Raw genomic sequence first — 24,764 nt, 5'->3', positions numbered from 1 at the left:
CGCCGAGCCAACGTGATGGCGTCAGGGGCCGGGGGCGCCGCTTCCTGTTGTCAGTGACCGAGAGACCGCATCGTCGGCTCGGAGGCTGAGGGGCTGCCGCGGCCGGGAGCGCCCCTCGCCTCGCTCCTCGCTCCGCTTGGTGAGTTAGGGGGTCAAGATGCGAGGAGGGCGGCGGAGGGGCGGCGGGGTCGAGGCGCGAACGGGCGGTGGGTCTCCCGCTCCCTCCGCGATCCCCGGCCCCTGGTTACCCTGAGACTGCCCGGCTTCAGAGCCCTCAGCCCTGCCCAGCCCGCGCCCGCCCCGCTCCGACCCAGCCTTCCCCCTGCACCGCCGCTGTGGCCCCGTCCCCTCCGCCTGTCCAGCCCCCAGCCCGCGCCCGCATCCCCTCACCAGCGGTCTTGTTTAAATGCAGCTTCACTGGTGACCTCACTTCACCCCGGTTCCAACCCCGATCTCGGCCACGTCCCTCCGCCCCGCCCTGACACACTTCATCCTCTCTCCTGACCCCTCTGGTAATCCCGATGCTCCGCGCTCACCTCCTCGAGACCCACCATTCAGGTTTCCCCTTTTCTGGCTCAGCTTTCTTATCCCAGTCACCCCCATCCCCTGTCCAGCTCCCCAAGATCTGCTCATCCCAAACATTCTACCTCTGCCCTCTCATCTGAGACCCACCGCCAAAGTAGGTGCCCTGTTGAGCTCACCGCTTTCTTCTGGATAACTCCGATCTCAGCCTTATTCCAAGTCTTAACTGTGTCTTCACGTCCTTAGTCTCCTAGCCCACTGTATACCTTCCTTTGCATCTCCTGCCGTACGGAGGACACCCCATCCCTAAGTCTTTGCCAAACTGTCCCGAACTCTTGCTGCCTCCATTCCTACCACCCTCACCCAATCTTGTTAAAAATGACATCTCCATGTCCTTTCACCCCCGCTGACCCACCGCAACTCTTCACCCCAACTCTGCGTCCATTCCTTCCCTCGACCCAACTCCCATTCAACCTGAAAACTTAGTGCAGAGTCGCCTGCCAATTCCACCAGCTGCCCCTCAACAGCCAAATGTAGGTGCTCACTCAGACCCGCAATTACAGACTGAGCAGCATGATTGGCGGGTGCAGGGCCTCAGGTGGTAAATAAGGGTGGAGGAGCAGTGGGCTCTCCCCAACTCTTGGGTGGGGCCGGGGTTTTTCCTGGCATCTGGTCTCCTGTACCTGTCCTCAGGGATTGTGTTTCTGGCATTCATATTAAATGACTTGTGCTGGTTGCTGGAATGGTAGGTATCATTCAGATATCTGGAAGGTGAGAGATGACCACTTACTCAGCTCACTTAGCACAGAATGATGGAAGCTGTCACTTCCTTCTGGTTGGTGTTCTGGCCCTGGAGAGCCTCTGGGAAGTTCTGTGTGGTGTTGGCTGTGGTCACAGAATATTGTTCATGTTCCTTTTCTTGGCACTTGTAAGGGCCTCTCCCTGCCAGAGCTGATGGCAGATCAGTCCTGATGCTGAATTCAGGGGATATGATGGGTGCCAGAGGCAATGTTACCTGTTGTGAAGAGTATAGGTGAGTAGGTCCTGGGGAGGCTGAGGCCTAGGTGGGTACAGAGGCTCTTGAATCGCTTTCTTTTCTTGCAAGTGCTGGATCATTGACTTTTGGCCATTTGGGTTCCATGAACACAGGGAACCGTGTTATCTCAGAGTAGCTGAGGCAGAAGGACAGTCCGGAGGCACCCAAGTCCCATGCTCAGCATTTATAGTTTCCTGAGGGCTTTTTGGTACACATTTTCTCTGAATCCTGAGGATCCAGTGTCAGATGGGTGGGCCATTTGATTGCAGTTTTTTTTTTCTTTCTTTTTTTTTTTTTCGATGGAGTTCACTCTCGTTGCCCAGGCTGGAGTGCAGCGGCACGATCTTGGCTCACTGCAACCTCTGCCTCCCAGGTTCAAGCAATTCTCCTGCCTCAGCCTCCCGAGTAGCTGGGATTACAGGCATACACCACCATGCCCGGCTAGTTTTGTATTTTTAGTAGAGATGGGGGTTTCTCTGTGTTGATCAGGCTGGTCTCCAACTCCGGACCTCAGGTGATCCACCCACCTTGGCCTCCCAGAGTGCTGGGATTACAGGTGTGAACCACCGCGCCCGGCTGATTGCAGTTTTAAAGGGCTCCAAAGAACGTTGTCTCTGCTTGCCATTTATAGTCGTATTCCTTTGAAAAGTGAATGCTGTTTACCTTCAATGTCCTCCCATTAATATGCAGTATATTTAAGTTGTTTTCAGCCTTATTGGCAGCTTGGCTTAATGACAGGAGCTCCACAGTTGCCCCAGCACTTAAGAGTTATATACCCCAACTTCCCACAGTGTGTGAAGTGGAGGTACTTGCACTGTGCCTTGTTTTTATTTTATTAATCAATTCATTCAACAGCTTATTTTTTGAGCACCAGTGTGTGCCAAGCACTGTTCTAGGTACTAGAAATACAGTGGTGAATGGGTCAGGCAACGGTGCTGTTTTCATTCATTCGGAGTTTGGTCCTTGTCAGAATCCTCTGGGATGTGGGACAAGAATATAGGGAAGCTGGGTGATATTGGATGGAAGGAAGGAGGGAGGAAAGAAAGATAGCCAGTGTTCACTGACTCCACAATTCTGCCCTCATCCACTAGCCCTGAGTCTGGGAATCACAAGCTAGAAGTTTCTCACCCTTCATCTGGTATTTAATTGCTTCAAAGCTCCAACCCCCACCACTCCACCCATCACAGAAGTCCAACTTTCCTCAGGTGGACAGAGGTGCAGTTTCCTCAGTCAGCATTCACATGCCTGAAAGATCAGCTGCCTTTCTGAATCAGAGGATAACTTTGTCATTCTTTTCCAATTGAAAAAACATGACTCATCAATTGGTAAGCAGTTGGATGGCTTAAAGCCAGGCTGTGGCTCTGAACAGCCAGTTACACAATTGAGGCAGTGGAGAGAAGGCCGTGGGGAGTGGCTGAGAAGTCCCTCAAGAGAAGAGGTTGCTGTTCACTGATGGTAGAGTGTTTTGAGAGTGGTGAAACCAGGTTATCCCTTTCTTCTTTTAACGTAAGTCTCATCCAAGTCATTCTCTTTTTTTGCTTCCTTGATCTCTGGAGGAAGTGAAATTGGACATATAGAGAAGGCCAGGCAGTATAATGCAGGAAACCATCCGGAACTGTTCCTTCCTATGTTGGAACATTTAAGAAAGTATAGCTCTGAGACTTTAGGAGCATTGGTAGGACCTGGGCTCAGCTGGTTGGGGCTATAAACCTGATTGGCAGAACTATTTCTTGTTGGTTTTAGACCTTCTGTGATGAAATGGAGCTTCTGAGTACCTCTAAGGAAGAAGTAATAGTTTGCCTGAATTTGAGCCAAAGACCTGAGGCCTTTTGGTCCAGGGAAAGATGCAGGAGTTGGGATGAAGAAACCAGAGAGTTCTGTCCCTTACCCGAGGCCCATTGCTATTGAGCCTCAGTTTTGTCCTCTGTAAAACAGGGATAATCACTCTCTCACGGGATTGCGGTAAGAATTACATGAGGTTAGAGAGGGACATCAGAGAAGCTTGCTTTCTGCACTCTGGAGAGCTGTGTGAGGGTGAGTGAATACATAGGGTGGCAGTAGACTTGGTGTGGTTTGGGGCTTCCTAAATGGCACCAGTCACCTTTCCCCTGCTAAGCTTTCACCCGTCATGTTCAAGAGCCCTTTGGTACTGTTGCCCAGCTTTGCCTTGCTCCCTTCACGTAGGTCTCCTTGAAGCCACACCGCTCTTCAGTTTGGTTCTTTGTGTCAATAAAGAGCGTTTTGAGGACAGAAAGTGGAACCAGTTCCATCGGATGGTAGATTCAGAATCTGGGCCACCAGGGTGGGTGACGCAGTGCTGTCCCCACAGTCAAGAGACACAAAGCCTCCTTCTGATTCCCGCCGTGAGTTCTTATGTCACTGACCATCTGAGCCCTGCCTCCCTGAGCATGATGGAACAGATACGGATAGGTGGGGTGCTATGGCTGCCTACAAACAGAGGTGTCCTGCATTGTGGCCGGAACCCCAGAGGCTCAGTCCTATCTTGTGAATTTTCAAGTGGCTCTTCTGCTGGATTTCTCTGAGCTCTTGTCAGTCATTTTGTGGCATTTCTGACTCTGTTTTAGGCCAAGTGACCCTTCTCTTGTCTGGCCCTGTCTCTCGTAGCTTCAGTTTATTATTATTAATTTTTTTTTTTTTTGAGACGGAGTCTCGCTCTGTCGCCCAAGCTGGGGTGCAGTGGCACAATCTCGGCTCGCTGCAAGCTCCGCCTCCTGGGTCCATGCCATTCTCCTGCCTCAGCCTCCCGAGTAGCTGGGATTACAGGCGCCCACCACCACGCCTGGCTAATTTTTTGTATTTTTAGTAGAGATGGGGTTTCACCGTGTTAGCCAGGATGGTCTCAATCTCCTGACCTCGAGATCCACCCACCTCGGCCTCCCAAAGTGCTGGGATTATAGGCGTGAGCCACCGCGCCCAGCCAGCTTCAGTTTATTATTTATTTATTTATTTATTTATTTATTTATTTATTCTTGCTTTGCTGCCCCAGCTGGAGTGCAGTGGCACGATCTCGACTCACTGCAACCTCCGCCTCCTGGGTTCAAGTGGTTCTCCTGCCTCAGCCGGTATGGTAGCTGGTATTACAGGCATGGGCCACCATGCCTGGCTAATTTTTGTTTTTTTTAAATTAGAGACAGGGTTTCACCATGTTGGCCAGGCTGGTCTCAAACTCCTGACCTCAAGTGATCCTCCCGCCTTGGCCTCCCAAAGTGCTGGGATTACAGGTGTGGGCCATGGCACCTGGTCTATTTTGTTTTCTTAGCATACTGTTACTTGGCCAGAGCACTCACTTACCAATGGCCTGCCCCTCCCAGTGAATACTCTATTACTCTCAGCTAATTAGTTAATGAGGTCTTAATGGGCTTGGGCTATAATTCAAATTATTGGGTCTAAGTCCTTAGGGTCCCGGCCCTGTAGCTGGCTAAGGGAAGGGCAACTTTGGGGCTTTGGGCTGTCTAGAAGGGTGGGCCTGAGGGCCTCAGGCCACTGGAAATTGTGGATTGGGATTGGAGCCTAGGGTTTCGGAGTCAGAGAAGCCAGACGTGGCCTGCTGAGCTGCAAAAGGGTAGCCTTGAAGGAGCCTGACCTCAAGACCAGGCCTGTTTCTGGAAGTGACCCTAGATGCAGAGTCACTGCAGCACACAACTGCCTTTTCCTGTCACCCCATGGCCAGAATGTGGAGCTGGTCTCCGGAGGAGGGCCCTGAGAATCCCTGGGTAGCTGGGAGCAGACTGTGGTGAAGGGTGAGGCAGTCAGATGGGCCTGTAGTCAGGACTGAGGGCTCTTCTGGCCATCTGCAGCACCCAGCCTGTTACTGGGTCTGCAGGAACCATCCTCCATACACACCTGCTTCCTCCTGAGGGGTCTGACTTAGGGAGGTTGGCTCTGGGTCCTGACTCCCTGTGTCATGTTTGCCCTCTGCTATCCCCAGAAGCCAGAGATCCAATCGGAGCACCTTCCACCGTTTAGGGCCAGCCTGCCTGTCTGCTTTCCAAACCTCCTGCTGCTCCAGGACTGTCCAGGAAACCTTTCCTGCCACACTGGCCTTAATGTTCCCCTGCACCCCCTGTTCCCGGCCCCCAGCAAAAGGGTCTTCCCAGACTACCCCTGGAATCCTAGCTCTGAGGTGACGGCACTGTTGATGAAAAAGCCAGACTCTGTTAAATATTTAAAGAGGTTTATTCTGAGCCAAATGTGAGGGCCATGACCCATGACGTAGTCCTGGGAGGTCCTGAGAACATGTGCCCAAGGTGATTGGGGTACAGCTTGATTTTTATCCAAGTTACAGGCAGAAGTTACAGGCAAAGACATAAATTAATATATGTAAGGTATACATTGGTGGGGGCAGGGTAAGGTGGATTAAAAGATTTCCTGATTGGCAATTGGTTGAAAAAGTTAAACTTTGCCTAAAAAGTTAAAGTCAGCAGAAGAAAATCTTGGGGTTAAGATAAGGTGGGTTGTGAAAGCCAAGGTTCATGTTATGCAGATGAAGCCTTCAAGAGAATAGATGGTAAATGTCTCTAAGGTGTCAGACTCTTAGTTAAATCTCCTGTAAATCAGGAAAAGACCTAGAAAGGGAAGGGAATCGCTGCAGGATATAAATTTTCCCCACAAGAGATGGCTTTGCAGGGCCATTCCAAACTATGTCAAAAATATACTTGGGGGTAAGATACTTTGATTTCCTTAGGGCCCGTTATCTCCCATGTGTTAGACCAGCGTCAGGTTGGAGTTGGTATCTTAATTGCTGAGAGTCTGTTCTGTCAGTCTTAGGATTCTGTTTTAATGTTAATGCTGGTCAATTGTGTCTAAGCTCCAAAAGGGAGAGGCTAGGATGAGGCATGGCCCATGCCCCACTTCCTGTCATGGCCTGAACTCAGTTTTCAGTTTTTTCAAAATCACTTTGGCCAAGGGGGGCCCATTCAGGCAGTTTGGGGGCTTAGAATTTTATTTTTGGCTTACAGCACTCACTCAGGAATCAGATTTTCCTAGGGCTGGGGTTGGCTTCCTCCTGGGGGCTGGTGGTGGAGTCAGGCCACTTATCAGCCCTAGGACCTCAGGAACTTCCTTGACCTGGGTCAGCTGCCATTTCTTTATCTGTCAAGTGGAGACAATAAAACAGCAGTCCTAGCGCTATAAATTAGGCAATATATGTAAAGAGAATCGAGCCCATTTAACTTTTCTTGGTTTTGTTAACTTCTTTGTGCGGTGATTGTTTGAGAGCTGAGACAGCCATCACCTTTCCCTGCGTTCCCGTGATGCTCAGCCAGGTGTTCCCTAGAGATTTGTTTACATGTGAATGTGCCTGCCTAGCCCAGGTCTGTCCAAGTTGCTGGGGTGGGACCAAGCCAGCCAGCAGCCCCCTCAGGCTCAGGCTGTAAGTCCCCACCCCACCCCACCCCCTCCCAGGAGGAAGCCGGCAGCCCTGACGGATTTAACCACTCACTGACTTCAACTCTTCCTGCATACTCATTTAGGCGATGACATTCTTGGTCTGTAGGTTTAGGTGGTCACTCCACGGGGATGACAGATACCAGGTACAACATATCAGGTACAGGTACATATCGGGCCCTGTCTCCATCTGAGAGGTCTGTGCATGCCTCCCTGGTTAGTGGCAAATTGCGATGAGACCTCGTGGTCGTCCCGGTTAGACAAGTCCCTGTCTGTGCTGCTCAAGCCAGACCCTCGAAGCCCAAATGAGAAGCAGAAGTGTAGCAAGGGAGCCCTTCCCTTTTGAAGCCGTTCCAGTTGTACTTTTACTGCTGAGCTGACAGACATCGGACTGGGACAGTAGTGAGGGGTGGGGGCAGGGTGTTGCAGGACCCAGCCCCTGAATGTGATGTGTGAGCCTGTGAGCCCCTGGCTTCCTGGTCCCAGTGGGTTCCTGCCACCTTCAGCTTCAGCCTCCCCCTCGAACCTACAGCTCCGTATCTGAATCAGCCTGTCGTTCCCTGCCTACAGGTTTCGATCCTACAGGGCTCTGGCTTTCTGGGCAACATTTGATGTGAAGCGCCCTTACCACCCACTCCTTGGGGTGGACCCACCCCCGGCACCCAGGACTCCTTGCCTCCCAAGGACTGAGCCCCCTGGACTTTCCTTCCTTGTTTCTTTCCTTCAAATCTATTATCAGTTTTTACTTTTGTGTTCTTCAAAGGCCTTTTTGGTTGCAGTTTGAGTAAGAGAGGCTGACCTGCTACTGCTTGCTGGGAATGGACTCTGGCTGGCGGGGAGTTGCCTGCCCATTCATCTGGCTGCCATCTGTCTCTTCAGGTGTCATGTGATTCTCTGAGGGAGCAGCTGCATGAGTGGAGATGCTCTCAGTGGTGGAGAATGGACTGGACCCGCAGGCTGCTATCCCGGTAGGTGGGCAAGGGAGGATCAAGGGTGGGGAAGGGCTGCAGGGGACAGTTGTATCATTGGCTTGGCTCACTTCGAAATGAATGGGCACTGTCCTGCAAGAGAGACCAGGTTGAGAAAAAGTTACAGCATAAGCAGGCTCCGAGGAGACCCTGTCCTTTCTAGATCACCTTATTGGTGATAAGATGGAGATTTATGAAAAGCAGTGGGAATTTAAGATCAGTAACCTGAAGACCAAGGATTTCCCTTCAGCCCTTCAGCCCTCTGCCCTTAGGCCATGATTTGGTCACAGTCTGGCCAAAGCACTGAATGGGTGGAAAACAGATATTCCCAGGCGCTGGTTTGTTGTTTCAGTAATGGGGGTAAATTGGTAACTTACATGTATCTGAACACTTACCATTTTCTAGGATATTCTAAATGTAATTATTTGTGAGCAGTTCACTGGAGCCCCCAGGACCTTTTCTTGGACAGCCCTTTGCACCCTCCTGGGCTATCTTGGGTAGTCCGGATGGAGCTCTCTGTTCTCTTGGAGAGGCAGGAAGTCAGGTAGCTTTGGGGCTGGTCCCTTAGCAGCATCCTGAGATGGCTTTCGGGGAGAAGCCAGGATTTCCCTTTCCTCCCCACTGCTACTTCCCAGCTCAGAGAACTCTCTGCTTGAAAGAAACTATAGCCCTGAGTGACATGCTTTTCCCCGTCCTAGCCACAGGAGAGTCCAGCTCCACCTGTTTCCCAGCTGGCTTTCATGCAGAGGCTCTTCCCTCCCCTCTGCACCCTCACTCTCCCACCCCCAGTGCCTGCCGAATCCCACCCCAGGACCCTCCAGAGCTAGGGCAGAACCCTGGCCAACTCAGCCTTCTAACAACAGCTGCACAAACTGACTCCATGAGGGTATGCGTTTCTTGAGGATATGTGTTTCTTGAGAGTATGCCTTATTTCTCCCTGTATACCCTAACCCAACACCTAGTAGGTGCTCAACTGAATGAAGTATGTATATACTTTTAAAATATAATATACTAATAACATCTTGCATTTAAAAGAACATTTAAAATTAGACTATTTCAAGATTAAAAACTTTTGAGCTTCAAAGGATACTATCAAGAAAATGAAAAGACAGCCCACAGAATGGGAGAAAATATTTGCCAATCAAATATCTGATAAGGGTCTAGTATCCAGAACATATAAAGAACACATAACTCAACAATAAAAAGACAAATAATCCAGTTATAAAATGGGTAAAGGATTTGAATAGACACTTCTCCAAAGAAGATACACACATGGCCAATAAAGATGTTCATTATCATTAGACATCAGGGAAATGCACATTGAAACCACAGTGAGATACTACTTCACACCCCCTAGGATGGCTGTAATAAAAAAGGCAATAACTAGCGCTGGCAAAAATGTGGAGAGATTGGAACTCATATATTGCTGGTGGGAATGTAAAATAGTGCAGCCACTTTGGCACATAGTTTGGCAGTTCCTCGGTAAGTTAAACATAGGGTTATGTATACAATTCCACTCCTAGATATATACCCAAGAGAACTAGAAATATAAAGTCCACTCAAAAACTTGTACATGGGTGTTCATAGCAGCATTATTGATAATAGCAAAAGAGTAGAAACAACCCAAATGTCTATTAACTGATGAATGGATGAATAAAATGTGGTGTATCTATGCAGCAGAATATTTTTTGGCAATAAAAAGGGATGAAGTCGTGATACATGCTACAGCATGATGGAAAATATGCTAAGTGAAATAAGTCAGATTCAAAGGGTCATATGTTGTATTGGTATCTATTCATGTGAGATGTACAAAATATGCAAAGCCACAGAAACAGAAAATAGATTAATCACTGCATTCACTTCGTATTCCCCTTTCTCCCAGCCCCTGGCAATCACTAATATACAGTATTTCTTTTTGGGGTGATGAAAATCGTTATTTGTTTGTTTGTTTGTTTGTTTGTTTTGAGATGGAGTCTCACTCTGCCGCCCAGGCTGGAGTGCAGTGGCACGATCTTGACTCACCACAAACTCCACCTCCCAGGTTCAAGCGATTCTCATGCCTCTGCCTCCCAAGTAGCTGGGATTATGGGTGTGCACCACCACGCTTGGCTAATTTTTGTATTTTTAGTAGAGACGAGGGTTTCACCATGTTGGCCAGGCTGGTCTCGAACTCCTGACCTCAGGTGATCCACTTGTCTTGGCCTCCCAAAGTGCTGGGATTATAGGCGTGAGCCACTGTGCCCGGCCAGAAAATCTCCTAAAATTAGATAGTGGTGATGGTTGCATAATTGTGTGAATATACTAGAAACAATTGAACTGTATACTTTAAATGGGTGTATTTTATGATATATGAATTATATCTCATTAAAGCTGTTACATTTTTTCAAATTTAACTTTTCAAAGAATGTTAACATTTATTGTTTTGGCTGAAATCAAAATAAAAAATTAAAATATGTATCCATAATCCTATCACCCAATAATTCAAACCAGTTTTTCTTTAATCCCTTCCAGTCCTTTTCCAAACACTTGTGATTTTCACATACATATAATTATGCTCAATTTTTACTCTATATTTCCAAAACACTCTATGTACATTTTGTGGTGTATTCATTTAACAAACATTTATTGAGTATTTCTATGTGCCAGGCATAGTGCCAAGTGTTGACACAAGGATGAATAAAACACTCGTCTTAGTGCCACACTCAGCTCTTTTATATATATGTTTTTTGTTTTGTCTTGTTTTGTTTTGTTTTGTTTTTGAGATGGAGTCTCACTCTGCCACCCAGGCTGGAATGCAGTGGCACGATTTTGGCTCAGTACAACCTCCGCCTCCCGGGTTTATGCAATTCTCCTGCCTCAGCCTCCTAAGTAGCTGGGATTACAGGCGCTCACCACCACACCTGGCTAATTTTTTTTTTTTTTTTTTGAGGCGGAGTCTCGCTCTGTCGCCCAGGCTGGAGTGCAATGGTGCAATCTCTGCTCACTGCAAACTCCACCTCCTGGGTTCATGCCATTCTCCTGCCTCAGCCTCCCGAGTAGCTGGGACTACAGGCGCCTGCCACCACGCCCGGCTATTTTTTTGTATTTTTAGTAGAGACGGGGTTTCACCGTGTTATCCAGGATGGTCTCGATCTCCTGACCTTGTGATCTGCCCGCCTCGGCCTCCCAAAGTGCTGGGGTTACAGGCGTGAGCCACCACGCCCGGCCCACACCTGGCTAATTTTTGCATTCTTAGTAGAGACAGGGTTTCACCATGTTTGCCAGGCTGATCTCAAACTCCTGACCTCAAGTGATCTGCCTGCCTTGGCCTCCCAAAGTGTTGGGATTACAGGTGTGAGCCACCACACCCAGCCTCTTTTTAGAATTTATATAGTAGGTTTTCTGGTTTTCACCAGAAACCACTTCTCTAAAAAAAAAAAAAAAAAAAAAAACAGTAGTCCTGTCCTCAGGAGAATCCTCATAGTACTATATATAGTACTATAGATCAGAAAGTATTATTTCCACTTTAACAGATAAGGAAATTGAGGCTCAAAGAGGTTAAGTGGAATGTCTGAGGAGGCCCATCTGGTTACTGACAGCTAGGACTGAGCCTAGTCCTCTGGCTTCCAGGCCTAGGATCTTTCTTTTTTTGAGACAAGGTCTTGCTATGTTGCCCAGGCTGGAGTACAGTGGTGTGATCACAGCTCACTGCAGCCTTGAACTCCTGGACTCAAGCAGTCCTCCTGCCTCTGACCTCCCAAAGTTCTGGGATCACAGGCTTAAGCCACCACGCCCAGCCTAGGATCTTTCTTAACGTAAACCATGCTCCTGTTCTCCTCATGTTTTTATTGTTCTAAAGCAGTATGGGGTTTTTTTGGTTTGTTTTTGCCTCTTGGCTTACTGATTCTCTACAGAAGCTTGTCCATGTAAAAAAGGTGGGAAGCCCCACCCTTGTCCTAGATGGACTTACCCGAGCTCCCATCACTGCAGCTATGATGGGGCCAATATTTAAACACAAGATTCTATGGCTCTAAGTTCACTTAAGTTTGGTCTAAAAAACAAAAAGTATCTACACTAAAGGACATATGAAACAACAATAACAGTAATTATCTCTGGGTAGTGTGTGTGATTTGCCTTTTCTTCTCTATGCTTTATCTTTCTTTGCTGTAGTTAACAATGTGCTAATTTTGCAGAAGGAATCTACAGACACACCCATAGATGTGTGTGCATGTGGTTGCACATGTATTTGGCACCAGGTAAAGGATTACACTCTAGGGACTCTCCATAGGATTTTCTCCTAAAGGCTTGTGTTTTGTGTGGTGCTGCCTAGGTCATCAAGAAGAAGCTGGTGGGATCTGTGAAGGCCTTGCAGAAGCAGTACGTGTCCCTGGACACGGTGGTCACTAGTGAAGACGGAGATGCCAACACCATGTGCAGTGCCCTGGAGGCTGTATTTATCCATGGCCTGCACGCCAAGCACATCCGAGCTGAGGCTGGAGGAAAAAGGAAGAAAAGTGCCCACCAGAAGCCTCTGCCCCAGCCTGTCTTCTGGCCCCTCTTGAAAGCTGTCACCCACAAGTGAGATTTAGCTGTAGAGGTTTTGCTTTGCGGAGGAGCAGCAGAGTATGGGACACTTGGCTTTTCCTCCCCAGCTGTTCAGGAAGCCAACAGAGGTGCCCTGTGTTCTAGCATAGAGATAGGGTGAGGTAGGGGTTGAAAGTGTCTTCTAGAAAGGCTTATCTCTAGACCAAGCTTCCCAGCCAGTGTGCCAGCAGATCTTGAGACCCTCAGCACTCAGGCAAGAGCCTGTGGCTGCTTTGAGCCCTGGGACTGGTCACCTTTAGCAGGAACAGCCTTTTTTGCCACACTGGGGCAGAGTTACATAGTTGCAACAGAGGTTGTGTGGCCTGCAAAGCCTAAAGAATTTACTATCTGGCCCTTTACAGAAAACGTTTGCTGACCCTGCCTTAGATTATTCAAACATCCGAATTGTAAATCTTTTTTTTTAGTTTGGGGGACGGAGTTTCGCTCTGTCACCCAGGCTGGAGTGCAATGGCGCAATCTCGGTTCACTGGCACCTCCGCCTCCCAGGTTCAAGCAATTCTCCTGCCTCAGCCTCCTGAGTAACTGGGACAACAGGCGCGCACCATCACGCCCAGCTGATTTTTGTATTTTTAGTAGAGATGGGGTTTTGCTATGCTGGTCAGGCTGCTCTCAAACTCCTGACCTTGTGATCCACCCACCTCCGCCTCCCAAAATGCTGGGATTATAGGCATGAGCCACCGCGCCCAGCCATTAATGTTATCTCTTAAGGAGGTATGGGGTTATTTTTATTAAAGAGTGGAATCAGGAAAAGCATATGAATATTCACCCTGAGACACTTATCTCTTTGGCCCCTAACTGTCTGGGCTTTTGAGCAAGTAGCTGGCGCTGTGCCTCTAAGGACTACTAAATGCCACCTTCAGCCCAAAAGAAGCCTTGTCAGTCTCTAATCTTCCTTTCCATGCCAACTGCCACTGCCTTGTCTCACGTTCTTCTTTGCTGGGTGACACTGGCTTTCTATTTATCCCCCTTATCTCACTCTGTCTTTCCTTGAGTCCATCATCTGGTCAACATTTACTGAGCTGAAGCTCCCTGGAGCTACTCACTGAGCGTAGTAGAGTGCGGTCTACATTCCCATGGAGGAGATAAACCTGCGCCAGGGACTGTGGTAACTCAGAGGGGCATGTACATCAGACTGAGGCATTCCGGGACTGAGTTTGGTACACCTGGGGTCTGATCTCCTTATGCAGAACATCTACCCTGCAGTCTGCATGACTGTGGTCAAGTCACTTTTCTAAACAAAAATCTGTAGCCCACAGGCTCCCAGATGCTAGCCTGGAGACTGATTCACTAGGTTGGGGCTCCAGAACTTGTATCCTGCTCAAGTTCCCCAGGGGATTCTGGTGCATGGCTGGGTGTGGGGCCATTGCCCCATGTTGCCTTATTGATTTGATATTTAAGACCCTCTCTTTCCTGGCTTTGCAACCAAACCACCCACTCCTCCACAACATGCTATAATTGGAGCACTCCCCAATCCTCTTAGAGGGTTGTTGATTTCCTACCCTTTATGCCTTTTTTCATCAGTCCCTTGTGCCTGAGGGCAGGGACCATGTCTTTACCCTGCATCTTCACTGCTCCAAGGACTTTGCACTTGAGCTCTGACAGCATGCCTTGGATGAGCAGATGTGTCAGGGGCCCAGTGATAGTTGGAATGAACATGGAAATTACCTTTCACAATTCCAATCTCAAAAAATATATATATGTAATACATAAATATATATAATTTATATGTATATATTATATATAAGTATATTATATATAATACTTATATATAAATGTATTATATATAGATAATTATTATATATAATTATATAATAAATATATATTATATTATAATATATATTATATTATTATATATAATAATATATATATTATATTATAATATATATTATATTATTATATATAATAATATATATATTATATTATAAATATATATACACAATAAATATATATATTATATTTTAAATATATATATATTGCCTAGGCTGGAGTGCAGTGGTGCAATCTCCGCTCACTATTGCCTAGGCTGGAGTGCAGTGGTGCAATCTCCGCTCACTGTGACCTTTGCTTCCCAGGCTCAAGCTATCCTTCCACCTCAACCTCTCGAGTAGCTGGGTAGCTGGGACTACATGTGCAAGCCACCACATCTGGCTATGTTGTTGTTGTAGAGACAGAGTTTCGTCCTGTTGCCCAGGCTGGTCACGAACTCCTGAGCTCAAGTGATCCACCTGCCTTGGCCTCCCAAAGTGCTGGGATTACAGGCGTGAGCCACCACATCTGGCCTAAAACACTATTACCCAATATTTTTTCATGCCTGTATCTATTTGCAGTGTTTAGTCCTGGTTCCTGCTAACCAGTGGATAAAAGCACATCTCTGTGATTTGGAGTAGTTTCTTGAAACACGTCTGTTCTCCCTTCCCAGACACATCATCTCAGAGTTGGAGCACCTGACGTTTGTCAACACGGATGTGGGCCGCTGCCGGGCATGGCTGCGGCTGGCCCTGAACGACGGCCTGATGGAGTGCTACCTGAAGCTGCTGCTGCAGGAGCAGGCCCGCCTGCATGAGTACTATCAGCCCACCGCCCTGCTCCGGGATGCTGAGGAGGGCGAGTTCCTCCTTAGCTTCCTGCAGGGCCTCACATCCTTGTCTTTCGAACTCTCCTACAAGTCTGCCATCTTAAATGAGTGGACGCTCACCCCACTGGCCCTGTCTGGGCTTTGCCCGCTTTCTGAGCTGGACCCTCTCTCTACCTCTGGTGCAGAACTACAGCGGAAGGAATCTCTGGATTCCATTTCCCATTCCTCAGGCTCTGAGGACATCGAAGTCCATCACTCGGGCCATAAGATACGGAGGAACCAGAAGCTGACTGCCTCCTCCCTCAGCCTGGACACGGCCAGTTCATCCCAGCTGTCCTGTAGCCTAAACTCTGATAGCTGCTTACTCCAAGAGAATGGCTCCAAAAGTCCAGATCATTGCGAGGAGCCCATGTCCTACGACTCAGACCTGGGCACAGCAAATGCTGAGGACTCAGACCGGTCTCTGCAAGAGTGAGTACCCTGCCCCCACTCCTTCCCATCTTCTCTCCTCCCTCCTTTCTTTCCTCTCCTCCTCCCTTTCTTCCCATAGCATGTGATTGTCTGTTCCTGAACTCTATTAGTAATTAAAGAAAGCCAAGGGAGTCATCGACTTCTCCAGGGACTGGAGTCGCTGGGAACTGTAGCAGGCAATACAGGCATAGTGGAGAAAGTGGACTTAGAACAGCTTAGAGCTGGTTTGGGCTCCAGCTCTTCCCCGGTGACTTTTAGCAAGTTACTTGGCCAGGTGCGGTGGCTCATGCCTGAAATCCCAGCACTTGGGAGGCTGAGGCAGGAGGATTGCTTGAGCCCAGGAGTTCGAGGCCAGCCTGGGTAATGTAGCAAGATCCCACCTCTAAATTAAAAAAATAAAATAAAACCAAAACTAAAAACAAACAATAACAACAAAAAAACAAGATACTTAGTCTCTACAAGGCACAGTGTAAAATATTGTTGTCTTCATCTAGAAGGAAGGAAACTAATAGGTCAGAGTACATTTAAAACTTCCAACAAGTAGATGAAACATAATGCATAAGAGTGTGACTTCACAGAATACCTCCTGGGGGCCACAGGACCTGAGTGCTGCATGCAGGAGGTGGTGGACAGCTGGGGACAGACAGATGTGTGGAAGAGTATGTGGGGCAGATGAACTAGGCTGAAGAGAGAACTGGGCAGAGCCTTCCTTGCACAGCCTTTTAAAAATTTTTTTGCAGCCGGACACAGTGGCTCACGCCTGTAATCCCAGCACTTTGGGAGGCCAAGGCAGGTGGATCACGAGGTCAGGAGATTGAGACCATCTTGACTAACATGGTGAAACCCCGTCTCTACTAAAAATACAAAAAATTAGCCGGGCATGGTGGCGGGTGCCTGTAGTCCCAGCTACATGGGAGGCTGAGGCAAGAGAATGGCGTGAACCCGGGAGGTGGAGCTTGCAGTGAGCTGAGACCACGCCACTGCACTCCAGCCTGGGCGACAGAGCGAGACTCTGTCTCAAAAAAAAAAAAAAAAAAAAAAAAAAAAAAAAAATTTGCTTAATCTTTTTATGGTTACAAAAAATCTAAAACGTATACAGTGAAAGCCTTTCCCATTCCTGTTCTCCCACTACCCTATTCTTTCCTCCCACCCCTAAAACCATAATAATCAATTTCCTGTATATTCTTCCAGATTTCTAAATGCATCTACAACAAATACCAGTATAAAGATTTTCAGCTGGGCGCAGTGGCTCACGCCTGTAATCCCAGCATTTTGGGAGGCCGAGGCGGGCTGATCACAAAGTCAAGAGATCAAGACCTTTCTGGCTAACACGGTGAAACCCCATCTCTCCTAAAAATACAAAAAATTAGCTGGGTGTGGTGGCAGGTGCCTGAAGTCCCAGCTACTCAGGAGGCTGAGGCAGGAGAATGGTGTGGACCCAGGAGGCGGAGCTTGCAGTGAGCCGAAATTGTGCCACTGCGCTTCAGCCTGGGCGACAGAGTGAGACTCTGTCCCAAAGAAAAAAAAAAAAAGATTTTTAAAATTTCTTCCTTATTTATTACTTTCTCCCCTAAAAAGGCAGTATATACACACTGTTCTATATCGTGTTTTGGAGAAGATCTTTTCATATCAGAGCTTCTTCTTTTATTTTTATTTTTATTTTTATTTTTTATAGAGATGGGGTCTCACTGTGTTGCCCAGGCTGGTCTTGAACTCCTGGGCTCAAGAGATCTTCCTGCCTCAGGCTCCCAAAGTGCTGGGGATTACAGGCGTGAGCCACCACGCCTAGCCTCATTCTTTTTTTTTCTGTTGCATATTGTTCTAGTGTATGAATGTACCTTAGTTTACTTAATCAGCCCAGTATTTAATGGGTGCTGGGGCCTGTGTTTTCATAAATAACCTTGTGTATGTGGTCTTTTAGTTCTGCATAGCTATCTCTGTTCAGTAAACTCCCAGAAGCAAAATTGCTGAGCAAAAGGATAGACTAATGTGGAATGTTCACAGATTATTGCCCATTTACACTCCACCAGGAATGTCCTTGTTTCTTAGCCTTGCCAACTGATGGTATTAGTGAACTTTTGGAATATTTGCTCATCTGATAGGTGGAAAATGAGAACTTATTAAAAGCCTCATTCAGTTGGATCCATGTTGCATCAGCAGAAAAGAAGGTCCCACGTGTTTGGGACCTTCTTTCCACTCATCTTGTGCCCTCGCCTTGGTTGAGGTCCCTCCAGGGTTCTTACCCAGCATGGAAAGAGCACCAGCATTGGGTGGTGTTATGGACTGGGCTTGGAGCAGACCTAGTTTCAAGTCCTGTTCCACCACTTACAAGCCCAGGAAGGTCAGGCACATTGCTTGTTAGTCAAACACATATAAGAGATTGTCTCATAGGCCCAGAAATGGCTTCTGAGCACATTAGGTGGAGTTTTCAAATGTTAAATGGAGGAATTTAGATAGAATACATTGGGGAGGAACAATCTCTGCCTCCCGTGACCACTGGGACCATGGCATGACAGGCCTGCAGTGTGATCCGGGCACAGGGCATGACCTAGGTTCGCTCACCTGTCAGTCCTTCCTGTGTATCTGCCTCCTCTGCAGACCAGCTAGCCACCCCCTTGTCATATGTCTCGCCTTTATCTCATATGTCTTGTGATTGGAAAATTCCAGCTTAAGGTCACTGAATCAGTAACCATCCTCTCTGTGCAGGAAGTGTTGTCCCGGCTATTGTGGGGAAACTGGAGGGGCAAGGGTCAGGATGTATAGACAAATGCCAGACAGTGGTGTGAGTAACTGGCAAATGTAAGACATACAGATGCACAAACACACAGCCAGCACCAGCATTTGTAGAGCTGGGCCTTGAAGTTAGTCCTTGAGCATCCACAAAGACCAGCATTTCTTGAAGTGTATATTTCAAGGGTAAAATGTTCTCACCCATACTTAGAGTTCATCAAAGTTATTACATTATTTAAATATTTGTAACTTTAAATTAGACATAAATTCCTTGTGCTTATCATTAGACATATAAAATCAAAACATCCACAAATTAAACATAAAGAAAAGCATAAAAGACACAACATTCAAAATGAAATTTATTAATATAAAGCGGTTCTGTTTGGCAGAAACCAAATTGCAGTTGGCCTAGTGAATTGACTGTCCTGAATAGCTTCTTCCGTGTAGATTGGATCTGTATTATAATCATCACTGGATGGCGTAGGTATAGTTTGGAGGGTTTAAGTACTTAGATTTAAGTACTTAGAATGGTCCCTGGCACAGAGGCATCAATAGTGCTCAATTGATGGTATTGTTGTATTTTATTTTATTCTATATTTTATTTATTTTTTGAAACGGAGTCTCTCTCTGTCCCCTAGGCTGGAGTGCAGTGGCGTGATCTCGGCTCACTGCAACCTCCGCCTCCTGGGTTCAAGCGATTCTACCTCAGCCTCCCGAGTAGCTGGGATTATAGGGGCCTGCCACCACACCCAGCTAATTTTTGTACTTGTTGTAGAGAAAGGATTTCACTATGTTGGCCAGGTGACCTCCTGACTTCAGGTGATCTGCCTGCCTCAGCCTCTCAAAGTGCTGGGATTACAGGCATGAGCCACCACGCCCAGCCTGGGTAGACATATGTTTTTAATTCTCTTAGTTACATACCTAGGGGTGGAATTGCTGGGTCATATGTAACTCTATGTTTAACTTTTTGAGGAACTACCGAATTGTTTTCTGCAGTAGTTGCGTCATTTTACATCCCTACCACTAATATATACAAGCTTTAATTTCTCTACATCTTTGCCCACCCTTATTATTTTCTGTCTTTTTTATTATAATCAACCCAGAGGGTATAAAGTGGTATTTCATTGTAGTTTTGATTTGCATTTCTCTGATGACTAATAATGTTGAGTACCTTTTCATGTGCTTATCAAACATTTGGATATCTTCTTTGGAGAAATGTCTGTTCAGATCGTTTGCCCATTTAAAAATTTAGTTATTTGTCTTTTTATTGTTGATTTGTAAGTGTTCTGTGTATATTCTGGATAATAGGCCCTTCTGTATAATTTAAAAATATTTCCCCCCATTCTTTGAGTTGTCTTTTTACTTTCTTGATAGTATCCTTTAAAACACAAACGTTTTGGCCAGGCACGATGGCTCACTCCTGTAATCCCATCACTTTGGGAGGCCGAAGCGGGCAGATCACTAGGTCAGGAGATCGAGACCATCCTGGTTAATACGGTGAAACCCCATCTCTACTAAAAAAAAAAAATACAAAAAATTAGCTGGGTGTTGTGGCGGGCGTCTGTAGTCCTGGCTAATCGGGAGGCTGAGGCAGGAGAATGGCATGAACCCGGGAGGCGGAGCTTGCAGTGAGCCGAGATGGCGCCACTGCACTCCAGCCTGGGCGACAGAGTGAGACTCAGTCTCAAAAAAAAAAAAAAAAAAACACCACACAAGCATTTTTTATTTTTGTTTTTTCTGGAGTGCAGTGGTGTGATCTCGGCCCACTGCAGCCTCCCCCTCCCGGGTTCAAGTGATTCTCCTGCCTCAGCCCCCCGAGTAGCTGGGATTACAGGTGCGCACCACCACGCCCAACTAATTTTTGTATTTTCATTAGAGACGGGGTTTCACTGTGTTGGCCAGGCTGATCTCGAACTCCTGGCCTCAGGTGATCTACCCGCCTTGGCCTCCAAAGTGCTGGGATTGCAATTTATTTTTTATTGCTTTCTTATGCTGTAGATCTCACATCTAAGAAACCATTGCCTAATCCAAAAACATGAAGTTTATACCTCTCTTTCGTTCTAAGAGTTTTACAGTTTTAGCTCTTACCTTTAGGTCTTTAATCCACTTTGAGTTAATTTTTGTATACAATGTGAGATAGCAGTCCAGCTTTTTTCTTTTGCATGTGATTATCCACTTATCTCAGCACAATTGTTGAAAAGACTATTCCCTCCCCATTAAAATGTGTTGGTGTCTGTGTTGAAAATCAGTTACTTTTTTTTTTTGAGATGGAGTCTCGCTCTTTCACCCAGGCTGGATTGCAATGGCACAATCTCGGCTCACTGCAACCTCCACCTCCCGGGTTCGAGCAATTCTCTGCCTCAGCCTCCTGAGTAGCTGGGATTATAGGCGCCTGCCACCAAGCCTGGTTAATTCTTGTATTTTTAGTAGAGATGGAGTTTTACCATCTTGGCCATGCTAGTCTTGAACTCCTGATCTTGTGATTCTACCCACCTCAGCCTCCCAAAGTGCTGGGATTACAGACATGAGCCACCACACCCAGTCAAAATCAGTTACTTATACATGTATGGATTGGCCACCTATTCTTGACTATAATGTCTTGAAATGTTGTTTGGGGTTAAGATGGTGCAGAGCTCACTGGGAAGACAAGTTTCAGGTAAGCAACTTGAATTCTAAAATCCTCATTTCCATAAGCCCAAATTAAGCAGAGCTTCATGTATCTTCTGGACCCAGTCCAAGCCATCAGGGCAGATGCATGGAGGCTTTGGGGCCTTAGACAGCCTGTGGCCACCTGAACCTGGCTTTGCCCATGACATGCTCCCCTGGTTTTATAAGCAGAAGAGATAGCAAATGGGTTTATTTTCAAAATGGAGCTTGGATCTTCAGAAGCCTCAGGAGAGGGAGGAGCAGTTGCTAGTCAGTGCACATTCCAGAGGGCCCAGGGCATGTTTCTGTGCAGTGTGTATGTGTGAGTGTGTGTGTGCACGCACGTGTACCAAGGCAGTAACATTTGCTCCCTGTGGCCCCAGGAAGCAGCACGGAGGAGACAGGGAGTGGCAGTCCCACCATGGAGAGTGAGCAGGGGCACATCTCAGGTGTACTCATATCCACCCTCACACACCTGGTATACACTGAGCTCCAGCAGCAGTTTCTGGGGATGTGAGGCTTCGCTGTGTCCACATCCAGTCCAGCTCTGAGGGGACCAGTCCTTGCACCTCCCCTTGCTGTCCCAGTGCCTGCACAGGAACAAAGTATGACCTCGCTTAGGAAACCTGCCTAGCCCTCGCTTCTCCTAGTCCCTGCCCCAGGGCACAGAGTCCTGGCACCTCTACTCCCTGTGCTGTGGAGGAGGAGGCTCTGCTGCATACCATGTTTGGGGATATGATTGCCCACATAACCATGTGTTTGGCTGAGCAAGCTCTCCAGGCCCACAGCTAGCCTGCTCAGAATGCCAGTAGGTCCTCATTCACACCAAGTCCTCTTTCTCTGGGGAGCTTTTTCACCTGAGATCCCAGGCTCCACAAATCACCTGTCCACCCAGTCTGCCTAAATCCTGGCCAGGAAAAAAAACGTGGTGGGAGTGTCAGAGGAGGACTGTGTGAGGGGGAGTGCAGTGGATAATTTAGAGGGTGTGGGTTGTTTTAAATCATAAAACAGCAGTTTTGCATTCTTCCCTCTGCCCCAGTTGCCTTGGGCATTATCGCAGACAACCTGTCACACAGGTTTCTTTGTTTAAAACTTCTAGGGTATTGTTGGAATTCAGCAAAGCCCAGGTGAACTCTGTGCCAACCAACGGACTGAGCCAAGAAACGGAGATCCCCACACCACAGGCCTCGCTCTCCCTCCATGGCCTCAACACCAGCACACACCTGCACTGTGAGGCACCTGCAGAGCCCCTTCCTGCCCAGGCAGCCTCTGGAACTCAAGATGGTGTCCACGTGCAGGAGCTGCGTCCCCGGGCGCCCAGCACCCTGGACTTACAGCAGCCTGTAGAGAGCACCTCAGGCCAGCAGCCTTCTAGTACTGTCAGCGAGACAGCCAGAGAAGTGGGCCAAGGGAGCGGCCCGCAGAAGGCCCAGACTCATGACGGAGCTGGTCTGAAGCTGGTAGTTTCCTCACCCACCAGTCCGGTGAGTGGTGCAAGCCGTTCAGGGGGCAGTCTTGGGAAATGTCAGCTGACACAGGGTTTCCCCAGCTAGTGACCCTGAGTGGTCTCTGCCTTCTGCCTGTTAGCCTTCCTCTCCCTGCATAGTGATAGTGTTAATAGCATCATGATGATGGGGCTCATGTTTCTTGGCATATGAGCTGTAGATATAAGCCTGGCTGTTTCTTGGCATGTGAGCTGTAGATATAAGCCCGGCACTGTGCTGATCACTTCCCGTGTGTATCTCCTGTCATTTTCACGTCACTTTGTGAAGGTCGTTCTCATCTGACTGCAGTCTCAGCTCTTTAACCACTACCACTCACCAGCATAAGGCCTTGGGCAAGTCACTTCAGCTTTCTGAACCTTCATTTCCTCCTTAGTACTTGTTATTATTAAATTAATATTTTTTGATTTTTGGTTTTTGGTATTTTTTTCAGATGGTGTCTTGCTCTGTTGCCCAGGCTGGAGTACAGTGGCACAATCTCTGCTCACTGCCACCTTCGCCTCCCGGGTTCAGTGATTCTCCTGCCTCAGCCTCTCGAGTAGCTGGGATTACAGGTGCCCACCTCCATGTCCGGCTAATTTTTGTATTTTTAGTAGAGATGGGGTTTCACCATGTTGGCCAGGCTGGTCTCGATCTTCTTGTCTTGGCCTCCTGAAGTGCTGGGATTACAGACATGAGCCAGTGCACTCAGCCTATTAAATTAATATTTTTAGAAAATACTAGGCCTTGAACATACTCACTTTGCAACATGACCCAGGTTTTAGAGCTGTGCTGTCTAATATGGCAGCTACAAGCCATGTGTGGCTGTTGAGCACTTAAAATGTGGCAAGTCCAAATGGAGATGTGCCATGTGAAATAAGCGCTGGATTTCAACAACTTAGCATGATAAAAGAATAGAAAATCTCGGCCGGGCGCGGTGGCTCACGCTTGTAATCCCAGCACTTTGGGAGGCCGAGGCGGGCGGATCATGAGGTCAGGAGATCGAGACCACGGTGAAACCCCGTCTCTACTAAAAAATACAAAAAATTAGCCGGGCGTGGTGGCGGGCGCCTGTAGTCCCAGCTACTCAGAGAGGCTGAGGCAGGAGAATGGCGTGAACCCGAGAGGCGGAGCTTGCAGTGAGCCGAGATTGCGCCACTGCACTCCAGCCTGGGCGACAGAGCGAGACTCCGACTCAAAAAAAAAAAAAAAAAGAATAGAAAATCTCATTTTTATGGATTACAAGTTAAAATGAAAATATTTGGGGGCTGGGCATGGTGGCTCACACCTGTAACCCCAGCGCTTTGGGAGTCCAAGAGGGAGGATTGCTTGAGCCCAGGAGTTGGAGACCAACCTGGGCAACAAAGTGAGACCCCATCTGTACAAAAAATACAAAAATTAGCTGGGCATGGTGGTGTGTGGCTGTACATGTAGCATGAGGCTGTAGTTCATTCTTTTCCATTGTTCTGCAGTATTCCATTGTAAAAATATATCGCAACCTATTATCCATTCTCCCCTTAATGGATATTTGGGTTGTTTCCAGGTTTTGACTATTATGAAGAAAGCTGTAGTGAACATTCTCGTATGTGCTTTTGGAGAACCTCGGTGCTTCTTTCTGTGGGTATATATACCTGGGAATGGAATTTCTAGGTCCTTGGGTGGCTTATGTTAACTTTAATAGATACCACCACCAAACAGTTTTCTAAAGTGTTTGTGCTAATTTATACTCATATTGGCAACAAATGAGCATTCTAGTTGCTCTTTATCCTGGCCAATGGTGTTACCAATCTTTTTAATTTTAGCCACTCTGGTAGATGTGTAGTGGTTTTAATTTTCACATCCTTGCTGACTAAAGATGATACCTTTTCATTTGCTTATTGGCCAGTCAATCCTCTTTTATAGAATGTCTGTCCAAGTTGTCATCCCAGTCTTAAATTGAGTTGTATATGTATGTGTTGATTTGTAGGAGCTCTTTATATATTATAGATATAAGTCTTTTACTGGACAAAAATAGTATATATATCAAGTATCTTTTTCTAGTCTATAGGGCTTGACTTTTAAACCTCCTAATGGTATTTTTATTGAACAGAGATTCTTTTAATGATGTGCAGTTTATCAGTCTTTTTGTTTATGGTTTGCTTGGTTTTTGTCCCATTTAAGAGATATTCATCTCCCCCAAGGATCTGAAGGTATTTGCCTATATTATCTTCTAGAAGCTTTAGTGATTTATCTTTCACAATTAGGTTTATGATCTTTCTGGGATTAATTTTTGTGTGTGGTATTAGAAGTCAAAGCTCATATTTTTCCATATGGATATCTGGCCTCGCTCTGTTTCTTGAATATGA

The 24,764-nt window shown here is 47.1% G+C and overlaps 1 protein-coding gene across 3 annotated transcripts in view; it reads left to right on the top strand.

Moving 5' to 3' along the window:
* The window catches only part of PLEKHM1 (pleckstrin homology and RUN domain containing M1), a 54,135-nt gene continuing 29,371 nt past the window's right edge, over nucleotides 1-24,764 (top strand). For 2 of the 3 annotated variants that reach the window (XM_055257816.2, XM_063629282.1), the window contains exons 1-5: nucleotides 1-139; nucleotides 7,844-7,932; nucleotides 12,242-12,489; nucleotides 14,936-15,562; nucleotides 22,038-22,422. In XM_055257816.2, coding sequence (XP_055113791.2) covers nucleotides 7,885-7,932; nucleotides 12,242-12,489; nucleotides 14,936-15,562; nucleotides 22,038-22,422 — 1,308 coding nt within the window. In that variant the 5' untranslated portion in view covers nucleotides 1-139; nucleotides 7,844-7,884. The remainder of the gene's footprint in view (nucleotides 140-7,843; nucleotides 7,933-12,241; nucleotides 12,490-14,935; nucleotides 15,563-22,037; nucleotides 22,423-24,764) is intronic. The other variant, XM_055257817.2, reaches the window with a different exon arrangement.

The sequence above is a fragment of the Symphalangus syndactylus genome, chromosome 20, assembly GCF_028878055.3.
Source record: "Symphalangus syndactylus isolate Jambi chromosome 20, NHGRI_mSymSyn1-v2.1_pri, whole genome shotgun sequence".
Taxonomy (NCBI): domain Eukaryota; kingdom Metazoa; phylum Chordata; class Mammalia; order Primates; family Hylobatidae; genus Symphalangus; species Symphalangus syndactylus.
Note: the sequence above shows the minus strand (reverse complement) of the source record. Positions and strands in the feature narration are given on the sequence as shown.